At 41.7% G+C, this 24548-nt stretch overlaps 1 protein-coding gene across 1 annotated transcript in view; it reads left to right on the top strand.

Moving 5' to 3' along the window:
* The window catches only part of TRABD (TraB domain containing), an 18484-nt gene extending 4508 nt beyond the window's left edge, over window positions 1-13976 (top strand). The window contains exons 3-10 of the mRNA XM_010167691.1: window positions 269-435; window positions 1407-1547; window positions 6624-6734; window positions 8063-8202; window positions 10429-10601; window positions 11937-12048; window positions 13423-13781; window positions 13813-13976. Coding sequence (XP_010165993.1) covers window positions 269-435; window positions 1407-1547; window positions 6624-6734; window positions 8063-8202; window positions 10429-10601; window positions 11937-12048; window positions 13423-13600 — 1022 coding nt within the window. The 3' untranslated portion in view covers window positions 13601-13781; window positions 13813-13976. The remainder of the gene's footprint in view (window positions 1-268; window positions 436-1406; window positions 1548-6623; window positions 6735-8062; window positions 8203-10428; window positions 10602-11936; window positions 12049-13422; window positions 13782-13812) is intronic.
* The last annotated feature ends 10572 nt before the right edge of the window (window positions 13977-24548 follow it).

The following is a 24548-nucleotide window of genomic DNA, read 5'->3' as shown; positions in this document are numbered from 1 at the left end:
TCTTCCCCTTACTGAACTGCGTGGACAACCTGTCCCAGTGTCCACAGGGTAGGAAACCTGGACTGAGACCCATGCTTGGAGGCAGCCTCTCCAGTGGTGGCACTCTCAATGATGTAGCCTCAGAATTGAATGTAAGATTACAGTGGTAAATCAATGGCCTTTTAGCTCTGCTCTGCTGTTTAGTGGTGACATTTTTATTTTCTGTTCTAATTACCTGCACTTTATAGTCATGTGTGCTTTTCTTTTCTGTTTTTCTTTACATTTATAGCTGATGCAGATGCATTTAAAATTCTCCTGGAGATGAAGATGAAGAAGAGACAGAAAAAACCTACTTTACCGAGCACTGTGACTGAGCTTGACACTGAGGATGGTTCTAAAGTATATGTGGTTGGAACAGCCCACTTCAGTGACAGCAGCAAAAAGGATGTAGTGAAGGTAAATACTGAGTGGGAGCCCTCCAGCAGCATGTTTGTGACATTGTCAACTTAGTATTAAGCAGAATGAAGTCCAGCGCTCTGGCTTGGTTCTGTGCTGTAGCCTCCAGACTGTTTCTCTTGTGAGCTGTTGGAGGGCTAACAGCACTGTGGGATGAACTAAGAGACAGACATACAGTCTTAGTAATTTTTGATGCAATAAATTGCTCTCCTATCTCAAATATTTTTATTTGTCCTTAAACAATAAATGCACATACAGTGCCAGTGTTAGCAGTAGAAATCTCACTAGTGAAGCTTAGGTTGCCTGTCACGGTTACAGCATCACCTTGCACCGACAGTGCGTACTGTGATTGTTGCATACTCACTGTGATGGGGACACACTGAGAAGATGCAAAGCCTAGGACAGGAACCGCAGCTTACAACTTCTCTGTGCCTGGGGTGTATAATACTAAGCTGTAAAACCATGCTGCCCCAAACCTGGATTCCATTCTCAAGATGCAAATAGGTCCAAAGCTCTGTGAAAGCAGGAACTGTTTCATACTGTACCCTATGCAAAGTCTGCAGCTGAGAGTGGCTTTATTCTCCAGGAGCTAGAGGGGGAGGAATCTCGTGCCTGAATAATCAACCCTGGTTCTTACAAAGCTTGATGATTGCAGAGTATGATCAAAGGAACTTTGTGAATGCGAAGTTTTTCTTCTTCAAGTTTTTCTGCCCCCTTCTCCCCAGCACAATGTGTTCTTCCTGTCCCAAAGCATCCAGTAACTAAAGCATTTCACTGTTATCTTCCTTAATGTTTCTCTCAACACAAAGCTATTTGGATAAGTCTTGTTTACTCTTTCACTGTTCTTTTCAGTTGGAAATTATTGCTTGAATGTGCTTTTATTAATCCCCTTTTCTCATGAGAGTACTGATATTGGCTGCATTTCTGTTTAATCCTTCCCAAACTGGAGTAAATAAATTCATCTTTTTCAGACAATACAAGAAGTGCAACCTGATGTAGTTGTGGTGGAACTATGCCAGTACAGAGTTTCTATGTTAAAGATGGATGAAAAGACATTACTAAAAGAAGCCAAAGAAATAAATCTGGAAAAACTTCAACAAGCTATAAAGCAGGTATGATTCCACAGTGAGAATTAAGGGCTTGTGTTACGAGCAATTTGTTGAGTTACTAACAAAACCAGTGTTCCCACCAGCTGGGAACCTAATACTGCTCATCTAAGTGAGAGTACCAGTACAATGGCAAAGTTAGGTTTGGTTTGTTGTGTTTTTTCAGCTGGAGTATTGAGGGCTGCTGTTCCACAGTGGGATTGCTTGGACAGTTGTTGACCTCAGCAGAAATCCTCCTGGGTTTAACAGTTGCTCCGTTTGCAGGACACAAGTCTAACTTTTGTAATTGTAGTGCTCTGCTAATATATTTAAATATTATTATTATTCCTGCAAACTGCATCTGTATCACAGCTATTTAGGGAGTGCTTAATTTTGGTATTGTCTGTTGTGATCTGTTTAGTTGCATTCCTTCATCATAGTGTGTTCTTTTTAATTCTCATCCACTTGTCTTTTTTGAATAGTTCCTAATTGACAGTAGGCCTTGAGGGAGGTTTTTGAAAAATCCAGGCTGAACTTTCAAATCTGGGATTCTGTTAAAATTATAACTACTCTGGCAGTTCCATGTAGTCTGGGATGTGTATGCAAAACAAGTGTTGTCCTGTATTTTTTCAGTTTCTCCCAGCTATCTTGTATTTAAATAATTTTAAGCAAGACACCGTGAAACAGCACAAAGTTAACTTAAATATGACAGAACATTTGATTAGAATGGCAGTATGTGATCAATAGTAAAAAGAGTTTCCATTGTCCAGTTGAATGAAGAAATTAATAGATGGTTATTTTAGTTGTGTGGTAATTGTATATTGGAATTGTTATATTGATGTAACTGGGGGAGTTTCTGGGATTGCATTCCTCATGAGAGTATAATCTGCATCCACGCAGGAGCACTTGCAGTGGCTAGGGGCTGGTCTGCTTGTGTGTGTGCACACACAGTGTGTCTCAGCAGTGCAGGCTTTCTGACTCATGGTTAGGCAATAATGCATCTTTCCTGTTTTCTTTATTTGTGTCCTGTCAAAGGAAAGAACATTGTAAAACACTTGCATATTGCATGAATTATTGTATCAATCTGTTTATTTCAGGTAAACTTTTCTGATGCATGTAGCCAAAAGGATGCATGTTCAGAACAACCAGAGCAGCATACCTTGGGGTCTTCTGACCTCGTAAAGATGCACAGAAGCGTTTTCTAAATATCAAATCTAAATGCAATTGTTTTTGCTGTACTCTTCTGTCAAGAAGAAGAGGACAATGAAAATAAAATAGCAGAGTTTTTTTCTGTGATGTAAATTTGTCTTGGCAGCTTTGTGATTAGCATTTTGTGCTAGGGCTTGAAGTGATCTTGTGTGCAGACCATAGGAAACTCAGACTGGGTTGGCTCCAAAGCCAGAGAGTAATACAAAAACCCTTCATATTGTTACAGCTCAATCTTGATCTCCTTTGTCACTAGGGATAACACAAATAATAAAATTTGGACATTGTGCCTTTAAAATAATATATTTCTCCATCTGTAATCTCAATCAAAAAAATCCCACTAACTGTCCACCTTTGATTCAGTAGCAGCGAGGGTTATGGAGGGAAAACCAGGAAAAACAGTCCATCTGTCTCATGTTAAATTGTAGTGTCTTTGTTTTCTCTCTAGTAAAAATCAAACCAGTTAAGTTGCTCAGTCATGCTTCAGTTGTCCTCTCTCATTGAAAAGTGCATTTGGGCCCAGAAGTTATACCAAAAGTCAAAACTGTTTGTAACTTTCATCCTTGAGTTTCAAATTAGGAAAGGAAAACTATGTTTCTTTATAATCAGTTGTATAAGTCTTAAGCAGTAAAATTGCATTTCACTGCTCTTAACTGAAGGTTTGAAACTGAGGAAAGTGCTAATATGAAACTATTACACACTGGCAGTGAGTTGCTGGTATTCACAGTTTATCAAGCAACTGTTGCAGCCCCTCCTTGAATTTCAGAACCCTTAGTTGTTTGCAGAGAACTACCTGTTTGCTTTCCATTGAGTAAAGCAGCTCAGTGCAGACTGGTAACTGGCTGAGATGCGGATTACCTGAAGGTGCACTGTAACAGTTGGCTTAAACCAAACTGGTAAGACAGGTTTTGTCTTCTCCCCTTGCTTCCTGTTTCCACTGTCCCTTCCGTGTCCATACCATGGCCCTGTGGCAGTCTGAACAGGGCTTGCTCTTTAGCTGCATTGTATCCCTGTATTGCTGTATGATTGCTGGTCCTGACACAGAGGGGATGAGAAAGAAACCTTGTTCTGAGGCAGAAGAGAAAGTGGGCTAGTGGCAGCAACATCTTAGTTCAACCTCACTTTTTTTTAACCTACTCCTTTAGGCTGAAATTACCTGTTCAGGAATACATTGTAATGCTTCTGGCCAGTGAAAAAACTATTGTTTTGCACCATGTAATACAGCCCTCTCCATGTTTAGGTAACCTACAGGATTGTTCTTTAGATAAAATGGATATAATGTGACTTGGCAGATGATGGGTACATCTGTATGGACAGGAGCAGGCTGCTGTCACTCACTACCTTTACCTGTGCTTTAAAGTCTAACCTCTAGTGTCCTTGCAGCAGTAGGAAAACCAGTTCCAGGCTCCAAGTGACAAGGTTATATTTGCACAAGACTGTGTCCATTAGAATTAGGGTTTTTTAAAAGAAAAAATCCAGAGGACTGAAATACAAACAGTTTGTTTCTGCCTGCAGTTCTGCAGTTCTGGATCTGTGACTGATACAGTTGAAGAGTAGCCCCAAGGCCCCCTCCTCAGGCTGTGTTCCCATATGTAGTATAAGCATTTCTGTGCTGAGTCTGGTGGAAGATTTATCTGCTTCAGAAGCCCCCTGACAGCTGCCAATAACAGGTGCCTGGGGAAAGGCATTAGAACCTGCATATGTTTAATCTCTTCTCATATGTTTGGTATTTCTTTGCACATTTTCTTTGCACAAGTTCAAATATCTTGTTTTCAAGATAGGAGTCCACTATAGATTGCATAGCAGTGCATTGATGTTTCTATTTTGTTCCTTTCCTAGTCACCCCTCTCACTCTTCTTGCTTTCTGACTGCTGTTAACACTGGGCTGATAAAATGGGTATTTTGCTTCCTCTCTCCTGTGTACCAATAGCTCTGCATCTCTCTGCCTGTGCAGTTAAGTTTCTTCCTAGTTGTGCATTGCTTTGTGTTTATGACTGTTGCATCTAACTGGTGAAATTATTGCCGGTCACTCAGGATTTGATGTTCTTTCATGGTCAGCTTTCCTTTATCTGATGTTGAATAATCTGCTATCCTTAGTAACCTCTTTTACTGTTTTGCTCCCATCATTTTTCATACATTTTGCTCTTTATCCCCCAGCACGTTATGGGTGTCCAGTTGTTGCTGGTTGCTGCTATACTTGACTGCTTGTCACCTTTTATCTCCTTGATGCTGAGCAAATATGGCAGGCACTGGTTTCATGCAGGTTAAGAGCACAAATGACTGTGACACACTTCAAAGATGCATCCCTCTGTTAGCCAGCAAGGTGAATCTTTCTATCACAGTGTAAAAATGCATTTCAAATACATCAATCCTTAAGGGGAGATAAACCAGTAAATAACCTCAGGCTGTATTATCCTAGTTTTCTTTATGGGCATCTCTTCTGAACTTCTGGAAAGCCTTGTCCTCCAGGCTTTTGAACTGGATCTCAAGGATGCTGAAAACTTTTTCTTCCTGCCCTCTTTCTTCCTGATCTCTCCCCAGGAGCTGAGTGCCCTGTCTTTTTGCCATGCTTGCTACTTTGTGGCATGATGAGGCAGATATTCAATTGGTTTTGAAAATAGCCCCTCTCTCTTGCTAGTTCTGATCCTCAGTGACTATTGAGTCCACCTAACTGCAGAAGTTGCCTTTGGAGAGGTCACACAAGCATCAGATCTGGCACAGGTTGAGTCATTTGAGCATGGCCCTGGGATCAAGGAATGGAGACCAGGACCTTCCTCTGGTAACTTCAAGCAGTTATATTAACTCAAGCTGTCCTGTGTAACCTGAGCTTCAGTTACATGAAGCTGGTGATATAGCAGGAAATTAACCTTGAGAATGCTCTTTTTGGTAGTGATATGGACTGATGCCAAATTGGAGAAGATGCATAATCAAGGTACAGGTTATGCTTGGGGACAGGTGACACTCAGTCTGAGTCTTAGTCATAAAAATAACGGGTTGAGGACAGCCAGAGCTGGACAGAAGGAACAGCTCTGAATGGATTTTTGAGATGTTTTTTAGGGGTGGTTTTTTTGGTTTTGTGTTTTTTTTTGTAAAAGGATAGGGAGGGAAACTTGCATAAGTACATGTAGGAGAATTTTTTACTTTTTAAAAAGAACAGTCTTGATTTTAGGTCTCTGTTCAAAAAGTAATAGACTGTGTGAGGAGGGGCCTTCAATCCACTTTGGGAGCGTGTCATACTCAGGACTGTAAGGCCTTTTGTAAGGTCTTATGTACTGAAGTCGTGCACTGCAGTTCTTGCACAGTGTTAGATTCTCTGTGTTTCTGTGTCTATTCATCTAACCAGTTCCCAGCTTAGTGTTTCCTGGGATTGTGGAAGTGTTTATGATTAGACCACTAGCTATTTCCCTTTCAGTATCTCTGTAACGTAGCATTCACTGTATGTTCAATGGAATAGACTCTTGTGGTCCCATTCCCCACCCCCTTGCCCCCCCTTTTTTTGGTAATCAGATAGATCAAAAAAAGTTAAATGCACAGAATGAGCTGTTTTACCATTCAGTTATTCAGACACTTTATTGAAGCAGGTGAAGTAAATATAGACTGAAGAAAGTTTGTCTGCCCTCCTTTCTTTTCTTAACTCTGCCATACGCTTTTGTTGAAAGGAAAAATACTGTGGCCACACACTGAAGTGAAAAGATACTTTACAACTATTACAAACTTGAAATAAGAGCTGTATTGATCTGGTCAGTGAATTGTCTCCAAAAGGTAGCTTCAGTGCTGCTTTTTCACTAAGATAATTAATGTGTATTTCATGACTGTGAACAGTGCATTCTTTTCCTGAGAAATCCACGCAGCTTCTTGATTTATTTATTTTTTAATGTTTTTCTCTGCTTCTGCCAGAATGGAGTCATGTCTGGACTGATGCAAATGCTGCTTCTGAAGGTTTCTGCTCACATCACCGAACAGCTGGGAATGGCCCCAGGAGGAGAATTCAGGGAGGCTTTCAAAGAGGTGCGGATTTGAAAAGGTTTTCCTGAGGTCAGATTACTGGCCTTTTGCTCCCAGAGCCAAACTATATAAAACCATTTGTTAGTGACTAGAAAAGAGCACTCTGACCCTGCTTGTGCCGAAGCCTCTGAAATAGCAAGAATCATCTCTGGCTTCAAAGTGTACTCGAAAGTACAGAGGTTTGTAACCCTAAGTGGCATGAAAGCAACTCCAAAAAGCCTTCAAATGATAAGGGTTTTTCCTGATGATATTTTTGATGGCATTTATTTTCATTTAATTAATAATTTATTTATTGTGTTCCTGTTAAATAACTGGTTTTGAATTCTAGATATGGATCCTGGTCCCACTGTTAGTGGTGTCAGGGTTTCAGGCTGTGAAAGCCACCTCTAAAGCATTAATGAGATGTAACACATTCATCTAGAAAGATTATTTGGGGACGTAAAGTATCTGGCTGGTCTGTTAGTTCTATCTGGTCTTTTAACATTCCCTTTTGTACTACTGCCAGCTGTGACACTGTAATATAGTAAATAAATAGTAGCTGGACTTCTACTGTGTGTTGCATCTACTCTTTGGGAATACTGAAACACTATTTTCACTGTATGTATCCACCTTGCAGAATGTATTTTGCTATTTTTATATAAATTAGGTACTAGTAAGGAAATCTGACGTAACAGAGCTGTTAAAGAATCTGGAATAATTCAGTGTATCTAGTCTTAATAAAAAGAAAACTGTTTCTAGGCTTATTTTTGTGAGCATTCCAGACCACAGTGAAGCATTTCAAGTGGGAAAGAAAAAAAAATGTGTGTATTAGCTCTGTCCTGTTGTTAGTGGGGTCCTGCTGCCTCACATTGTAGTGTGGTATCTGGCATTGATTCTTGTTTCATAAGCTCCTTCTTGAATGTATTTTACCAAGACAAACTCATTGGTTAGTGATCCTGACAAATCCTAGGTAAAAGCAAACTCATCACAGTTGCTTCACCTCTGACTTCATTCAGACCCAGAAAGATATTAAGCCCCATCTGTTCACCTTAAGTAGTCACAAGCAGGAGCTTTCTGCTTAGGCAAAAGTAACCTAAAGAGGGTGGCATTGCAACTTTGATGTTTTTACTGCAATACCTGTTGTGTTTTGTAGCTGATGTATTCCTTTATGAAGGAGTATTTTTGGAAACTTTATTTACTGCAAAGCAAAGTATTTTTTATGTTGAAGTATGAGACTACTTGTTCTTTTTTAAGATACCTTGTGTAACACAATAAAACAAACATTCTTTTAATAAGGATGTACTGTGCTGCAGCCTGAAATGTTGACTAATGATTTGTATCTTCTCTTTCAGGCCAGTAAAGTACCTTTCTGTAAATTCCATCTTGGAGACCGACCCATCCCCGTTACATTTAAGAGAGCAATTGCTGCACTTTCTTTCTGGCAAAAAGTCAAGCTTGCCTGGGGCCTTTGCTTCTTATCTGACCCAATCAGGTATGAATAAGCATCCCATATGTTTATCTGGGTGAGTTGTTCAGTTCTTCAGTTTGACTTAGTACAAGCTAGTAGTCAGTACCCAGTCTGATGTAGCGAAACTTGAAGTTGGTGAGAAAATAAATACACAAACTACCCCGCAATAATACATTCTTTCTGAAAAGAAAGCTGGCTTTCTGATCTTGTTCCAGCTCTTTCTTTAATTGTCCTTTGATACATTACTTCCAGGTGAAGTCAAAGATTTCATGCTGAGGAATTTCTAGTGTACTAGGAATTCTTGTTAAAAAAAAAATAAAAATTAAAAAAAAAGCTGAAAATAAAATCTTTCCCACTCCTGTGTGTGGCTATTGTAAAGGCAGGAGCACAGGGTCTCAGCATGCTAACTTATGCTTCCTTAAGAATTCCAAAGACTTGGGCCTGCTGTGCTGAGTTGCATCTGGATCAAGGTAGCTTGAGAACTGAATCTGCTGTCTGAGCAGATTTTTGGAACAAGAGAAAACACTTAAAGTGTGAGCAACATGACTCTTCATTATTATTGTCTTTATAAAGAGACATTGTTAGGAACTTTTGCCGTACAGTAATACTTCTCAGACAGCTATTCTCCTGCTCAGTCTGGTTTCTCCTGCACTTCAGAGATATCCCTGTGCCAAGTTTGCTTCCTCTTTCCACAAGGAGGTGTGTGATAACTTGCTTGGACTGGATGAGAACATATGCACGCTGTCTTCCTAAATTCAGTCTGCTCCTACCAGAGTTGCAGTGGTGGGAGGCCAGAAATGGGTTCCCTGTGCATGTGGTCCCTGAATCTCAGTGTGTCTCATACCCTGTGACTGAAGTGCTGCACAGCTTGTGATCTGTGGCATTTTTTTCAGGCTTTTAAAATTGGGCCAGGGCTCAAACTGTAGTCAAGTCAAATCAAACCGCCCGTTTTCCAGTTTTACCATTTACTTAGTTTTCATTTCCTGTAAATAGTTGCTGTTACATTCATCTGCAAAATGAGTTTGATACTCTTTCAATCCATCAACTACAGTTCATGCACAAAGTAAGTTTTCTTACTAGTCTAGTACCAGCATGAAACTATTTGCAGGCTTTTGGAGGGCGCTGGAGGATATTTCTCTGCTATTTCTCCCATTCTTTTATCCATCCTAAGGACATCTTTGTTTTCAACTGCAATATTAAGATAATTACAGTATATGCACACAAGCTTCCCACTGAAGCTTTAATATAACATTTCAGTTGTACAATTGATTGATCTGTTACATTGATTTTTTAAAAATAACGTGGGAGAGGTTGAAAAGGGAAAGCGTTTGACTGGGAAGTTGTTGGAGGAGGGGTATTGTGTGCCCAGCCATCAACATGAGATTCTGTGGAAAATGGCGTAATAATTCACCATCAGGTTTTTTTCAGTCTGATGTTTCTATGATCTGTTGAAAGCTAGCAGTGCATTTTTCCTTTGGTTGCCCTGTTGACATTTGTAGTGTCCTTTTGATCTTGGAAACAAAAGAAAGTATACTTGGCATGGTTCTTCAGTAGACAGTGGTGCAAAACCAGATGATTCTGTTGCCGCAAACTATGACTGTACCACAGCTATGGGTGCAAACAGAAAGTTAACAGCACCTATAAAAAATATAAAAGCTCATTACATTTATTCCTGCAGTTCTTATTTGTTTCTTTCCTGCCCACTTCCTACTTTTCTGTTCAGGGAATTTATTTATAACTTTGACTTTTCTGCCGAAGACCTGTGATTGACACTAGGAACCTGTGGAACTCTTTACACCGCCTCAGGCTGTGCCTTAACAGTGTGCTTTTTTGTTCCTTAAATAGAGCCTCTGTGTGTTCAGTGATGAGATCTGCTTCCTCAGGAGTGCTCTGTGTTGCCTCTTCTGAGTTTATTAATACCATTGAAAGTGAGGCATCATGATAACTAATTCCTTTGAAGCCCTAGTGCTTTTGCTCAGTTGAATTGTCAGATTTCAAACCGGGAAGGGTGAAAATCCAGTTGCACTGCCTAAGAGGAAGTGACCTCTCTTCTTTCCCTTTCCCTCACTGTAGAGGCATTGTTAGGTATCCAGCTTTACAGGCACAGGGAGTTTTTGCTTTTGCAGAGAACTGTAGAGTGTGTGTTTATGTCAGTAATGTGTGTAATACCCAATTGTTTTTATTCATTCGCTTGTCTGTATTGGGCTTTAAAAGCATAATAGATACTGAGAAAACTTACCTTTCTTTCAGTAAAGATGATGTGGAGAAATGCAAACAGAAGGATTTACTGGAGCAGATGATGGCAGAAATGATTGGAGAATTTCCTGATCTTCATCGAACAATTGTCTCGGAACGAGATATTTACTTGACCTACATGCTGAAGCAAGCAGCAAAGCAGATAGAACTACCTCGAGCTTCAGAAGGTAATTGTTTTAAAGCAGATATCGCAACCAGCAAGGTGTTCTTTGTGCTAGTCCAAATTTCAGTTCTTCTCAGGAAATCTGCAGTGCTCTAGTCACGTGTGCCACGTGTCACATGAGATTACAGTGCTTAAAAATTAAAACAGGATATTACTGTTCTGTTGCAACCTCCTGTAGAAGAATTCTTTTAGACTAGTAGACTCCAAATTATGATTCCTTTCTCATTGTGCTGTTTAAAACTGGAAAATACTAATTAGCCTGACAACTTTTTCAAAAGGCAGGTGTCTGGTATTACAACACAGGACTATCTAGACTTACATCAACTATCTCACTTTTACCTTGTTACCTTGACAAACTCATTGTCATCATGAGCTGCTCAGGAACAAATTTTTTTTTGGAATGTGTGACTCTGCATGTTTCAGCAAGGAACAGACATACAGAATAATTGCATTTCTCTACCCTTTGGAAGTCTGCTGCTGCTGTGTGGGATCTGCGTGCCCTTCCTGTATATAAGCACACTGAGATGTGGGTTACCTCTTATTGCTGTCTTCAGATACTGCTTGTAATCACTTCAGTGCAGAACTCTGGCACGGTCTAGTGATTGAAAAAATAACAAGGGGATTTTACTTGTGTTGTTATGTTTTCCTTGCCTAATATTACCTCAATGCTGCCTTCAATGCTGTTTGTCCAAACACACAGTATTTCCTGTTAGCTCAGTTGATGTGGCTGAAAGAGGCACGGATGCATTCAGTTCCTTGTCCAAAAAGCAGGCTGAAAATTTAGTTTTATTGTTGGTCCTGGCTGGATCGTGAGCCACAAGAGGAATTGTTTAGCAGTTCCCCTGTTCTGTTTTTTTTGTTTTTGCTTTTTGGGGTTTTTTTGGTATTTTTCCTTTTAAGTCTGCCTCTTAAAAGCTCAGTATCTGGATCATTGGTTTAGTGAATGCCTATGAAACTGGAAGGGCTTTAAATGCATTATGAAAGACTTAAAATAGAAGATGGGATCATAAAAGACAAGAATGTGAGGGACTACCTGACTGATAGTCATGTGTCTCAGTCCCCTAGTTAACAAGAGACAATGCCAGAGACAGTTTTGTTTAGAGGCTGTGCGTTTATACTGTACACGTATAGTCTGTTCTATGCATTAATGGTCATGAGAAGCAAAAATAAAAAAAAGGCAAATTATATATTTAAGATTCATAGTAAAATACAAACCCCACAAAATTCAAATGAGCAGAAATAGGGCATCATTACTGTTGTCCAGATTGTTGCCTATTTATTTATAGCTTGAATTTAGTTCTTTTACTGATGTGTTCCTTTGTTTCCATTTCTTTCTCAGCTGAACCTAGGAAATATATCCCAGCTGTTGTAGTTGGTGTTGTTGGGATGGGTCATGTACCTGGCATTGAAAAGAACTGGAACTCTGACTTAAACATCCAGGAAATAATGAGGTAACAGTCATCCTTTCTTACTTGTTGATATAACAGCTTCTCTTGCTAAAAGATAGCAATAATTAGTTTGTTGGGGGTTTTTTTGGTTGTTTGTCACAGCTTGAAGAAACATCAGTACTGTCATCCCTGCTTTGTCAGCTTACTGACTTGCTGTGCAGTGCTTGCAGATTGTGCTTACTGCAAAGGAAAGAAAATATCAAAGGAAAGAAAGTAAATAGTTGGATATCAAGGGAAGTAGAGATGAGAAGATGCCCTTGTCTAGAATGAAAAGTCATTGATCTATGTTTTAAAATGAGAATTCAAATGAGGTTTGTAGAAGAAACATTTTCCAGATATAAATGAGAACTTGTGGCTTCTTTGAAATGGCATGCAGAGACCTCTAGAGTTGCAGCGTAGGTGTGCTGTGGGTGCAGGGCCTGTTAGTGAAGCAGCAGGGCTACGTGTGTGTGTGGCTGTGCTTCCAAAGCCACCTTTATTTTGCAGGTAGTATCAACTATTTATTTCACACAGTTACCGCTTCAAGCCAGGGGTAGACCTGGTATGCATGTTTTCCTCTGCCCTCCTAGTTCTAGATGGCCAGTGCAGAGGCTTCCAAATAGCTCTGTGAAGATCTCAAAGCCAACAATACCTGCCAGACTGGAGACAGCTTCATGTGAGGCCTGTCTGATTTGTCTGCACTGTCCTCTGTGGAGCTCCAAAAGCCCAGAGCACTACAGAGGCTTGGCCTCCACATGCTCATGCTGGGAGCTGCAGCTAGGCTGGTAAGCCTGCCTGGCATCCAGGAGTACACCTTGCTGAAACACCCTCCCCTCTCCCAATCTGTGCAGAGGCCAGCCTGGCTCCACACTTACCCTTCTGGCTGCACAAACCTGACCAGGTCCTGACACACGCTATCCAGAATATCCAAGCTCTGTGTTCCTCCATTACCCTGAATGACAGCGAGTTGACTGTACAGATGTTGGACTTAGGCTGTGTCCTGTTTCTTCTGACTTTTGTCTCTATGCAGAGATATGCACAGTAATATTATAAACAGTTTGACAAACAATATTAAATTTTAGTTTTCTTTAAGAAGTCTTGATGTTGTCTTAGTTATTTTTGATAGTGATGGGCAAGTCAAGGTCCCTAGCCATTAAGAGCGGCATCAGACATAAATAATAATACAGCTTTTACCAGTTACTGCTGCTGTTGTTACTGTTTAATTTGGATGTAGCCCTTGAGATGAAAGAATATGTTATTTGTTCATGACTTGTCTGTTACCCGAAAGCCCCTCACACTATAAGGGGCAAGGGGAGAAGAGATCCTTATTTTAATTGGAAAATACCCGTTCTTTCCAGCTAGGCAGGTGTTAATGTTGTTTTCTGTCTTTTGCTTCAGTGTACCTCCTCCATCAACTTCAAGTAAGATTTTCAAATTTGTTATAAAAGCAACAGTTTTTGGACTGATGGGATATGGCTGCTACCGAATAGGTCAAAGGACAGTTCAGTTCATTCTCTCGATGCCCGCAGCACAGAGCTATCTTCAGAAGCTGACAGAAATCAGGTCTCAGCATTGAACATCGAGTGGAGGCACTACGTGAAGAAAGTGGCTGAAAAAGGGCGATAGAGGCAACAAATGTGACCTGGACTGAAAGAAGAGTGAGATGAAGATTCTAGTCAGAGATGGTTGATGCTGAGCAGAGCTGAATTGCTGTATAAAAGTAAAAGATTTGATACTCGAGTTACACCAGCTATGATGTAACCAGCTATGATAGGTTTGTTACACCAGCTATGATAGGTTTGGTTCCTGGTAAGTGTGTTGCATTAAACCACATGATTCCAGATTGAGGTAAAAGGCATCTGTATGCAAATATGTATATGTTATATATATATACATACTGTATATATAATATATATTACTGATGATGTAGTACAGACTGCTTAAAGAGTGTATGTTCGTGACTTCTTTTCCAGAGGAACAGAACAACACGAAGTAACCTAATTGGCGGCATCTGCTCTGAAGTTCAGGGACACTTGTCTTGAGTGATTCTTTGCTTTTTTCCGTTAGGGATAGTAATACCTAATGGTCATTTCTGGTGCCAGACACTTTCACACATAATTTAGAAGGACATCTTCTCAATGTGTGTTTTATACTTAAAATATTTAGGCTTTTTTTAAACTTAAGAGCTTTCCAAAAATTTCAGAATTGTACAGGCTGTCATACGTACACTGCTCAAATTTTTTACAAGCCTTACTGAAGAACAGGAACGTTGCCTTTAGATTGCATCCCTTGTTACCACCACCAGTTGAATTTTCTCCTGCATAGAGAAGGTATAGCCACACCATCAGAATGCAATGTGGTTTGTGTCAGATGTTTACAGGATACTCTGTCCCTTTAGATTAGCTTATTTAAACTGTATTATTTAGCCAAATCCTGCTGGATTCAGTATTGTAAATTTAAGATACTAGAACTACTGTACAATTTACTTTTGTTTCTCCGACTTTTCATTATTGGGACAAAAAGTCTGTAATTGATAGTACCTGCCCTTCATTTTTGATACATGAAAACATTTTATTTATCAGTGTAATTTCTCAGTGGATGAATATTTTAATCTATTTAATAGAAAAGCAATGATCAGTTTTTCAAACTAGCTGTAGCATTTTGTTTGGGTTACCTGTTACTTATACATGGAATTATGGGTACTTCAAACTGCTGTGATTTTCTTAATTATCCAGGACAGCCATCCATCATAAACCTATTTCTTTTTTTAATCCTAGATTCATATTTCATAGGAATTTTTTTTGGTACCCTCTATACAGGATTGTCAGCGATTGTCAAGTGCCCTGTGCAATCAGCTAGTCCCAGTTTAACAATACAGACAACTGTAACTGTCGTATCAAAGTTTTAACCCGGTATATTTGAATGGAAGAGTCCCGTTTGCTCCTCAGGCTCACATACAGGTGCTCATCACTTAGAGTGAAGATTTTAGCTGTATTAATTTCTTTTGGGAATGAAAGATACGAACCAGTGTGTGAGGCAGGAGGAGGAAAAGGTGATCTTGTGTTTTGTGTTTCTTTGTTTTCAGTTGGTTCAATAAGATCAACAAACTGCTTTTAGTAGGATATATTTCCAAAGCCTTGTGTTAGAAGCTGTCCCATCCAGTCTGTTGTTTGCTGGAAGTATGTACATGTATCTTCTGTGTGGTGTTGTCTTTTTCAAGCTTTTGAAAATGAAACTAAGAGTCTAATGCTTCTTTCTGTGGTGGCATTGACTTTGCTGGGAGCTGGTCTGTCCATGCAACCTGATGCTTTTCTGCCTTGCACTTTGAAAATTTTGAGTCCCAGTGCAGCAAATCGTTTAAGTGCATGTTTATCTTTAAACCTGTTAAATCTAACCTGATCCTGGAGAGCTCTTAAGTCAAGGCTGGGTGCTTTTCTGGATCTAGGCCTTAACAGTTGTGCAGGGAATAACCTTAGCAAATGAGAATGGCAGCAATTCACACTTCCTGGACACAAAGTGTAAATGATAACACAGAATACAGGGGAGGCGGGTCCTTTTATTTTCCATCTGTCAGTGCTTAAGAAATCACCAGCCATCTCTAGCAAGAGGAAGAGCAGCATTTGTAAACAATTTATGGAGGACTAGAGTGACTGCCTGAATTTTGATTCCTGACTTTTTTTTTTTTAAAGGTTTAATGTATTGTTTACAATTAAGCAGTCCTATTTGGATAATTCTATTACATTTTATGTACATTTTTGTAAAAGACGAAAGCAAAAGCTTAAGCTCATCCTTTTCCTGGCTTTACTGACATACCAAAATACTGTTTTGTTGCTTGTTTTTTTGAGAATTTTTAGCTGGTAGAATTCAATATATTGATGTTTTGCTTTAAGTTATCTACAGATTTTTAAGGTATCTACAGATATTTTTAAAAGCTCTGTAGATCTTTGATATCTGTGCTCAGGTAATTTTACGAAAATTAAAACAAATCTAAGGTAAATTTTAGACATGAGCCTTAAACTTGGGTGGGACTAATGCTAAATGATTGTCATGGAGCATTCTTGCAGACTCAATGATTTATGCTTTTTAGACAGAAGTGATTACTGTGTAAGTTGTCTGTTCATTATTCAGTTATTCTCTCCAGTTAATCCCTTAAGTCTATTGTTTTGCTGTTTTTTTTACAAAGCGTATCAGCAGATTCTTTGAGGAGCTTGTTTGCAGACGGAGAATTTGCAGTTTATCTTCTCACTGTTGCAAACTGGCAGGTCATACGCAGGCGCTGTTTACTCAGTGGCACTGGAAAGCCTGATGAATTTGCAGAACTAACAGTCCTATGAATCTATACATGAATGCTCAATGTTGTGTATTCAATATGTTGTACTGTTTATATCACATAATCAGTGTTTTAGGTCCATTCTTTTCTGTTCTAGTCAGTCTTTTCAGTGTTAACAGCATCCTGTAAAATTAAAATACATGTTGAATTGTCCCAGCCCCGCCTCAACCTTATGAAGCCATATTGTATTTTTTGGTGACATGTACATCTGTTTTATGCATTTGTACATGTGATGTAAATTTGAAGTATTTTTAACAATGTGTGCCTTTACTCAAGTGATTTAAAGTAAACAACAGTATGTTCTATGATATAAAAAATAAAATATTTTAACCACCATTCCTGTTGAAGGTATTTATTTTCCTTATTAATCAGTATTTTTATTGAGAACAGACACTGGTTAGCTAGATCTAGGACATGATAATTTCACAATCTAACACATTTTTCTGAACAGGAATGTCAGCTGGAGTAAATACCTCCCAGTGAGGGGCATCTGAGTGTAATGCTGAAGTGAGGAAGCTAGTTTCTCTACTTAATTGGTTAAGAGAGGAAGGGATGAGTTTTCCTGCCTTACTGAACATGCAGGGACACTGACTTCTCCATGTGAGTACCTGAATTCAGAGTCTGGAGTTAGGCATGGGGAATGGACTTGCTGTTGCTTTCCTTTTAATATCTCTCCAGTGCTGCCATGCAAGGAGCTGAAGGCCTTAGTCCCAGTCCAGCAAAGCGCTCAAACACTGACCTAAGGTCAGGCACAGTCACTTGTGCTTACAGTGCTGTCCTCTGCATGGGAATTAAAGACCCTTTAAGTGGAAAAGGTGGCAAAGAGAGTTTAATCTTTCAAATTGAGCCAGGTAAATCAATATGACCATTGCTTTCTTTTAAAAAAAAAAAAAAAAAAAAAAGTGTTAATAAAAAGATGCTGTATTCATACCAAAAGTAAGTATATATCATATGCTGCATTCCATACAGGTACTGTACTGGCTGAATAGTTAACTGATGGTGTACTTTATCAGTCAGCATTCCATACTTTTTGATTGTACATAGGTGAAGCAAAGGTGTGCTTGTACAGTCCTGTTGTCCTTGATCAGGCAAAGTTCCCTTTGGTTGCACTTGGAGCTGTTTCTGCAAAAAAGTGCTGGGTAAGCTGTTTAGGTGGCGGGGGGGGGTCAGATACTGGCCATAGGACTGGCAGATGCCATAGTTCATGCACTGCAGCAACATCAGGCACTGCTCAGTCAGGCAGCCTCAGCTCGCACACCCTCACACACGGAAGGCAGCTCCTGTATTGTTCACCAGTGTTACACACGTACCACTAGCCTAGGTCATGGTTATGATGTGTCTTCTATACTGAATACTGAACCCAGTTTAAAAATTGGTTTTTGAGGTGGATTAATAGTGCCTGGATTTCCACTGGAAGCTGTTTTTCTGTGTGTGTATTGTAAAACATCTAAAAGGCACTGAGAAATAGATCAAGTGATCTCAAAGTGCCAGGCAGTAGGGGGAATGACATGCAGAAAAGAAACACCATACTGTCACTTGTGTAACTCTGAGGTACTCATGTACATATTTTCATGTTTCTTTTTAAAACTCAAATAAACTTTACTTTTAGACTTGAGTATTTTGAGTCTGATGTTATTGCAAGATTTGGGAGTTTTTAAGTGTTTGCAAGAGAGGGGACACTTCTCTGGCTCTGACTGATGGACAGACTTCAGCATGCTGCTGAGCTGTCTCTGTTGGCTGTGGAAATGTGCATGGCAGGCATCAGCTGCAGGAAACTAGTAGCTCCAGTGACACAAAGCTGAAATGATTCTACTGAGAAAACAGATCTGTGTCTACCCCCACAGCAGCAGGCTTTTTGTGTGGGCTGGGGAACAGCTGAAGCAGCTGTCCTGTGCAGCAGGTCCTAGCTGGGGAGGCTGCTGGGGTCCCTTGGCTTTCCCTGCTGCTGCTTTACCTACAAGGAGCAAATGAAGCTCTCTATGCTCCAGGGAGGTGACAGCAGCAAAGATAGGGCTGGCCTTATCCTCCCTCCCAGTAGGGAAAAGGGTGGCAACTGGGGCCATCTGAGCTCTTCACTGCAAGACTTTGCTGGCTAGTGCCAGCTCCATGCTGGGGGCAGCTGTGGCACAAGGAAAACATTGGCTTTTGGTTGCTGTTGTGTCCATTTAAGTACAGTACAGGGAAGCTCGAGTGGTGTTAGTCTGTGGGGGAGTAAGATGCATGCTACCACTTTCCCACTTTCCTCATCCAAGATACTTGGTGCCAATGCATCAAGATTGATGCATGAGGGAAAGGGGAAAAAGAAGCAAATTATTTTTTAAGAAAAGCTCTGTTACAGCCTATTTAAACTGACACTAAGTGTGTATCTCCTCCCAGCAAAGTGACATTCTTTCACTGGTAAAAGTCCCTGCTTTGGGCTACAGAGGTGATTCATAACCTGGGCAAAGCAATGAAGAGTGATGCTTTAATTAGTGTGGTGGTTATTAACACACTGGCTCTCTGCAGCAGCTGAGCTGCACACCTGCCAGCTCCAGGGCCTGCAGGAATACGTGTACAGTCCCTGCAGCTGTGTGCAGCCAAGGCTGGCAGAGCAGCTCCAGGCTTTACCTTTGAGCACACACAGCAGGTTTCCAGGTGTGCACCACCTACCAGAGAGCATCTTCTCCACCTCCCTGCAGCCACCCCCATGTTCCCATGTTGTCTCTCACCTTGTGATTACAGCCCAAGTTCTTTGGAGCCGAGACCCAGTGTTGTGCTTTTATTTTGCCTTCAGATTTAGCTGGAAAATAGAAGTAATAATTTAGTGCCATCTACTGACTGCAGATGGTTTACCTGCTATGTCTGATTTTAAGCAGAGGTGTCTACCAGACTCTGAGGCTCTGCTTCAGACAAAAAGGTAAGTGTGCACACCTTGGAGAGTTTTGGTTTTGACTCACCGATGTGGTACCAAATTAACTGAAACAACACAAAACAGGAGCATCCTAAATAATGACTGATGTGTAGTACTCCCATTTCTCTTCCCTCTTGTTGCAATTGCATTGATGTTGGAGAGGCAGGTTCTTGTTGAATCGGTGATACTGTATTAACCTCCACTTTAAAAAACAAAATGGAATAACTGCCAAGAAGCATGAGTATGTTGCTTGTAGGGTACTTAAGGAAAATACAGAATTACACTGCTAGAGAAGAATGTCCTCATTACACCTTAATTTTACCCTTTTGTAAGAATCAAGCTTTTAAAACATTTGAGATTAGTGTGGATTGCTTCAGTTGTAACATTTCAAGGATAAACTTCATTTGCTCATTGTGTAAGACCCAACCTCAGCAGACCTTTACTTTAAATTTTTTAAAAGCTTAACATATTTTTGTTTGTTGCATTGCAGGACTTCTGCTCTTCAAAGGCAGCTGGAGACCACATCTCTGCTACTGTGCTGAGGTGTGGCTCCCCTCTTCAGACCAGTTACCCAAGACACCACTGAGGCACACTGTTTATTGACTGGTGAACACACTAGGAGGAAACTAGCAAAACAGAAAAATCATCAATAACCTAAGTAAGTACCATACCACTGATCAAGTTACATATTTATGCAAACAAGGTGGCACAGCTATGAAGTTACAAGCTCTCAATCTCAGATCCGAGTCTCACACACAGCCAACCCTAAGTGACAGTTCTGTAAGTCTCAAGGTGCAGGTTCATGCCACCACACCACAATGAACAGCCAGAGACCTGATGGAGCAAGTCCAGTGGGTTATCTCAGGCAATGCCCTCCAGCCTCCCAGGGCTCCACTCTGTGGGTCAGCGTTGCTACCAGCTGTAGGTGTCCACACTCCTATCATCAGCAGAAACCCTCTGGTCTTCTTCAGTGGACTTCATACCTCATCCTTCATTCTTCACCAAGGCCCACATTTCACCACCTCTGCTCCTCCACCCGAATCCCTCCCAAATAAACAGTCAGCCCACAATTACTTCCTCCCCATGGGCCCTGGCTAGCTACAGCCCTGCCCAGCAGTGGTAGTTGTGATGCCCTTACCCAGGCAGCCACAGCCTAATGCAGCGTTACTGCCGGCAGCCTGGCTCCTCACAACTCCCCCGTGCTTGTCCTGCTGGGTTTAGTTTACCTCCTGTGATCACTAGACACAACTATTCCATGTTAGCCTTGATCCCCGTGCAAGCTGACCAAGCACTAGCAGGACCTTATCTGCCAGTTTACATACTGGAGAGTAGCAGCAGAGACACTTGTTTGTCACCCTTCTACCAGTGCTGCTGGGGCCTCAGCTCTGTGGGGCTGCATGCTCCAGCAGGACCTCTTGCTCACAAGCCACCCTCTGCTCTGCCTGACCTCCTCCGAGGACATTCAGACCACTCTGGGTGCTCATAAACTCAGTCCCTTCCGGCTGGAAGCCACCACATCTGTTAGGCTAGCCATGCACACACGATGTTCAACTGGGCATAGGAGCACATCTTTCCTTTTGAAAGAAGCAAAGCATACATAGAAGGATAAAGAACAACATGACTTCTATCAGAACTACAAAAAAGTAAAAGATTAAGTGCATCAGGTGCTGCATAGCAGCAGCTTCTGGAAACCAACCCGTGGATGTGTCATACCAATGATGTACAGTTCACAATTTCAGTCTCTGGTTCCAACAGCTCCTCACTTTCCAAGGTGGTCCTCAGCCTTGAAACTTGTTGTCTGCTCTCCAGTTTCTCAGCTCCCTTCTGTATGCTGTCATGTTGTCTGAACACCTCATCCCACCGCAGCCTCCCAGCTTCCAGACAGATGTCATTAGTCTCTCAATCTGGAACAAAACCCTGCTTTTGGGAACAGGAAAATGAATGTACACCACCAATGGATGCAACGCCACATCTCTGGTCTTCTCCTGGAGCCACAGAGGTCATGTTGTCCACCCACTCTCCCATTTCAGGTGAGGTGATGCATACACAGCCTGTGCTGTTACCAAACACCACCAGCATTCCCATGCTGACTTGCTCCCCTGACATGTGATGATATCCTCCTGTGGTCCACAACCAACTGCACAGAACTAGTACATACATTTCATTTAGTTGTCTGTTTGCAACAGCAGTTGGTGAAACTTGCAATATGGGATCTCTTTATTGTACCACCCATGACAACAGAGCCAATCCAACTGAAAAAGCTGTTTTAATAGCTAAAAATTAAGCTTAAGTACAATAGACAGAGATATTATTGAATTTAATCCCTTATAGTTTGTTGGTTTTTGAACTCTGTAGTTGATTTTACAATGTGCCACATTTGGTTATCCCAGGGAGTTACCACTGCTGTTGTATCAAACAACCTCCTCAAGTTTGTTACCCATTTGCCTTGTATCTGATTCAAGATTGCTGCCATTTTCATAGAATGAATCACAGAAAGACTGAGGTTGGAAGGGACCTCTTTGGTCCGAACCTCTGCTCAAGCAGGGTCACCTAGAGCCAGTTGCCCAGGATTGTCTCCAGACAGCTTTTATATAACTCCAAGGATGGAGACTTTGCAATCATAAGAGAGGCACAACCCATGTACATACAGGCCGCGCTCTGGATGTATTCTAGTTCACAGCTCACATACCAATTCCCCATCTCTTTCCCCATTTTACAGGATTAATATGGATACTGTCCTACAATGTTTGTGGATACTTGTGGGTGGTATGATTTTAGTTTTGGATCTGCTCAGTGGCCAAAACTAAATCTGCACCATTTGAACAGTTAAAAGCACATCAGGTGATATAACTGCATCCCTCTTATTACACTGGTTGCAGAGGTACATTTATATCCCATGCCACTTCTGCTGCTGTCCAACATTGGGATCAACCTGAATATATATTTTATTAGTTCCATCTTTTTGTCCAGTCCATGCTCTCTTACAGGTAAAGCCAGTTAATTCTGGAAGGACTATTCACAAATGCTTGTTACTGGGAAACCAAATATCTGAGGCCAACCCCGTTGTCTCCAGGTCTCATATTAAAATTCCTTTGACATCTTTCCTGAAGGAAATAAAAGTATTAACAGCAGTGGTGATGTTCCACATCCAAACTATCGCTGTTACACCTAGAAGCCAGCAGAACACACTGAACAAGGCCTGCAACACTTTAACAATATGATGCTGTCTGAACACAATGATGAGAACCCTGAAGAAGCTGGTTCTCAGCAAGGCTCTCTGAGGTCCACATTGCTGATGAATCCCACAGCCACATTCGATCCTGAAAACCAATCTTACACATTAGTTAGAACCAGTCTCTGATTGTGGCCCCATCTACCCACAAACCTCCCCTGCTTTGTTTCCAATTAGTTCTGTGTTTCCCAAGCCACAAGCCACAACTGCCCCTAAATTTTCCCTGGCCCTTCCTTTTTGTACCTGGAGTGTGGACAGGACCACACTTCCCAGTGGGGGCTGATTTCCATGTTGCTTTACACTGGCACGCTGCTCCTGAGCTGTGTGACTGGAGAGTGGCACAGGCTCGTGCTCTCTGCTGATGGAACCCTGCTCCAGGATCGAATCAGTACCAGAGGCACAAGGCTGTTTACTGGCATGGCCACAGAGGGTGTCCATCTGCAGGGCAGGGCCACAGACCAGCTCATAAGGGTTGCAGCAGTCCCTGGCAAGCTCTTTGTTCCCATGGGCCAGCACACAAACAGAAGTGCTTTGTCGCAGCTCAGTCCTCTTTCTTCAGCAATTAACTTTTGTCTCACCTTGATGGACTTATTACCTTCTCTCCACTACCCTGGAGGACTGTGGATGGTGCGAAATGTGAGTGAACTGATGCATCCCTACCCCTTCCAGGAACTTCTGGACTGGTACATCTGTGAAGTGGTTTCCTTTATCTGAATCAGTAAAGACTGAAGGACCACATCCATTCCATACTTCATGTAGACACCAAACCGTGGTGTTAGCAGTAGCCTCACACGCTGCCGTTGCCTCTGTCCCATCTTGCTGTTCTGTCAATGGCAAAAAATACAAACCAGTACAAACCCTACTTCAGCCTCTTGAAGGGGCCCACATAATCAATTTGCCACTGTTGAAGTGGTACCCACTCCCAGGGATCAAAGGCATAACCCAAGGTGGATTTACAATTCATCACCATAAGGTGTTCCTACCATCCACATGCTCCATACCCCTGCATATCCTCAGAGTCCATCAAAACAGGAGTTTTAAATTCCAATCTGTTCAGCCTTCATTGTACCCCCTGAGCCTCCTGATGACTCTTCTGTGCTTTGGTAGCATATGGGTACTGGGAGAGGAAGAGGGGCTCTCCAGCTGGAACCACTTCATACTCTTCATTTACGACCCCTGTTTCTGTTTTACTTTTAGACCAGCATTTCACTAACTTTGGGACTCCTGCAATTGCTTCACTTTCTGAGGCAGCAGCACAACACAGTTTTATCTCGGACAGATCTACCTTGAACTGAGACAAGAAATTAATTACCAAAATGTTTGCCCCGCCCCCCCCCCCTCCCCTTTTACCAGAATTATCCACCCATCCAGTTTATCTTCCCCTACCCACAATGGGGCTTCTACCTCTTTCCCCCTTCTTTTTCCTCTTCCCACTCCCAATATCCAGATGGATTTAGCCAGGAGTGGAGGTCTCTGATCCCATAGCAATTAAGAAAGTAACTTCCCACCACTCCTTCAACAGACGTCGTACCCCCACGCAGCCCCTTCCCTCTGCACACCAGGTCAGTGCGGTGGAGGTTAATCCCACTGACACCAGGGGCTGGGACTCCTAATCTTTAAGGTCCCCTAAAGGTGGGTATAGCTTTCTCTTTGGGACAGGGGGAGGAGCCGACAGATTCATCTGCTTCAGTTTTTCCCAAAGCTCCTCTTGCTTCATCCCCTTTTCCTGAAGGATTTTCTTCATTTTGGCAAGCAAGACTCCTGTGGGCTGACTGTCTAGCTCTCCTTCATTCACCCCCTGGTTTATTAAATATCTCCAAATTGTCCCTCTGGGGATGTATTTCCTCCCCTTTGCCCCCGTCCTGTTCTTCTTCGCCGCCCCTTTCCCCTCGGCTCCCACCAGGGTGCCCATGTTCTCCAGGGCAGCCACGCACTCCCCGAGGGGACGGCCGATCAGAGTGGAGCCCAGGCTGATGAAAAAGCCCCTGTGCAGGTCGGGCGCCCGGCAGGCCAGCACCCCCACGTCCCCCTGCTCCACCTTCACCCCAAAGATGTCAAAGTCGGGGGTCACC

Source organism: Antrostomus carolinensis, unplaced genomic scaffold (assembly GCF_000700745.2).
Source record: "Antrostomus carolinensis isolate BGI_N321 unplaced genomic scaffold, ASM70074v2 scaffold21815, whole genome shotgun sequence".
Classification (NCBI taxonomy): Eukaryota; Metazoa; Chordata; class Aves; order Caprimulgiformes; family Caprimulgidae; genus Antrostomus; species Antrostomus carolinensis.
The sequence above is the reverse complement of the archived record's forward strand: the minus strand, read 5'-3'. Positions and strand labels throughout refer to the sequence as shown.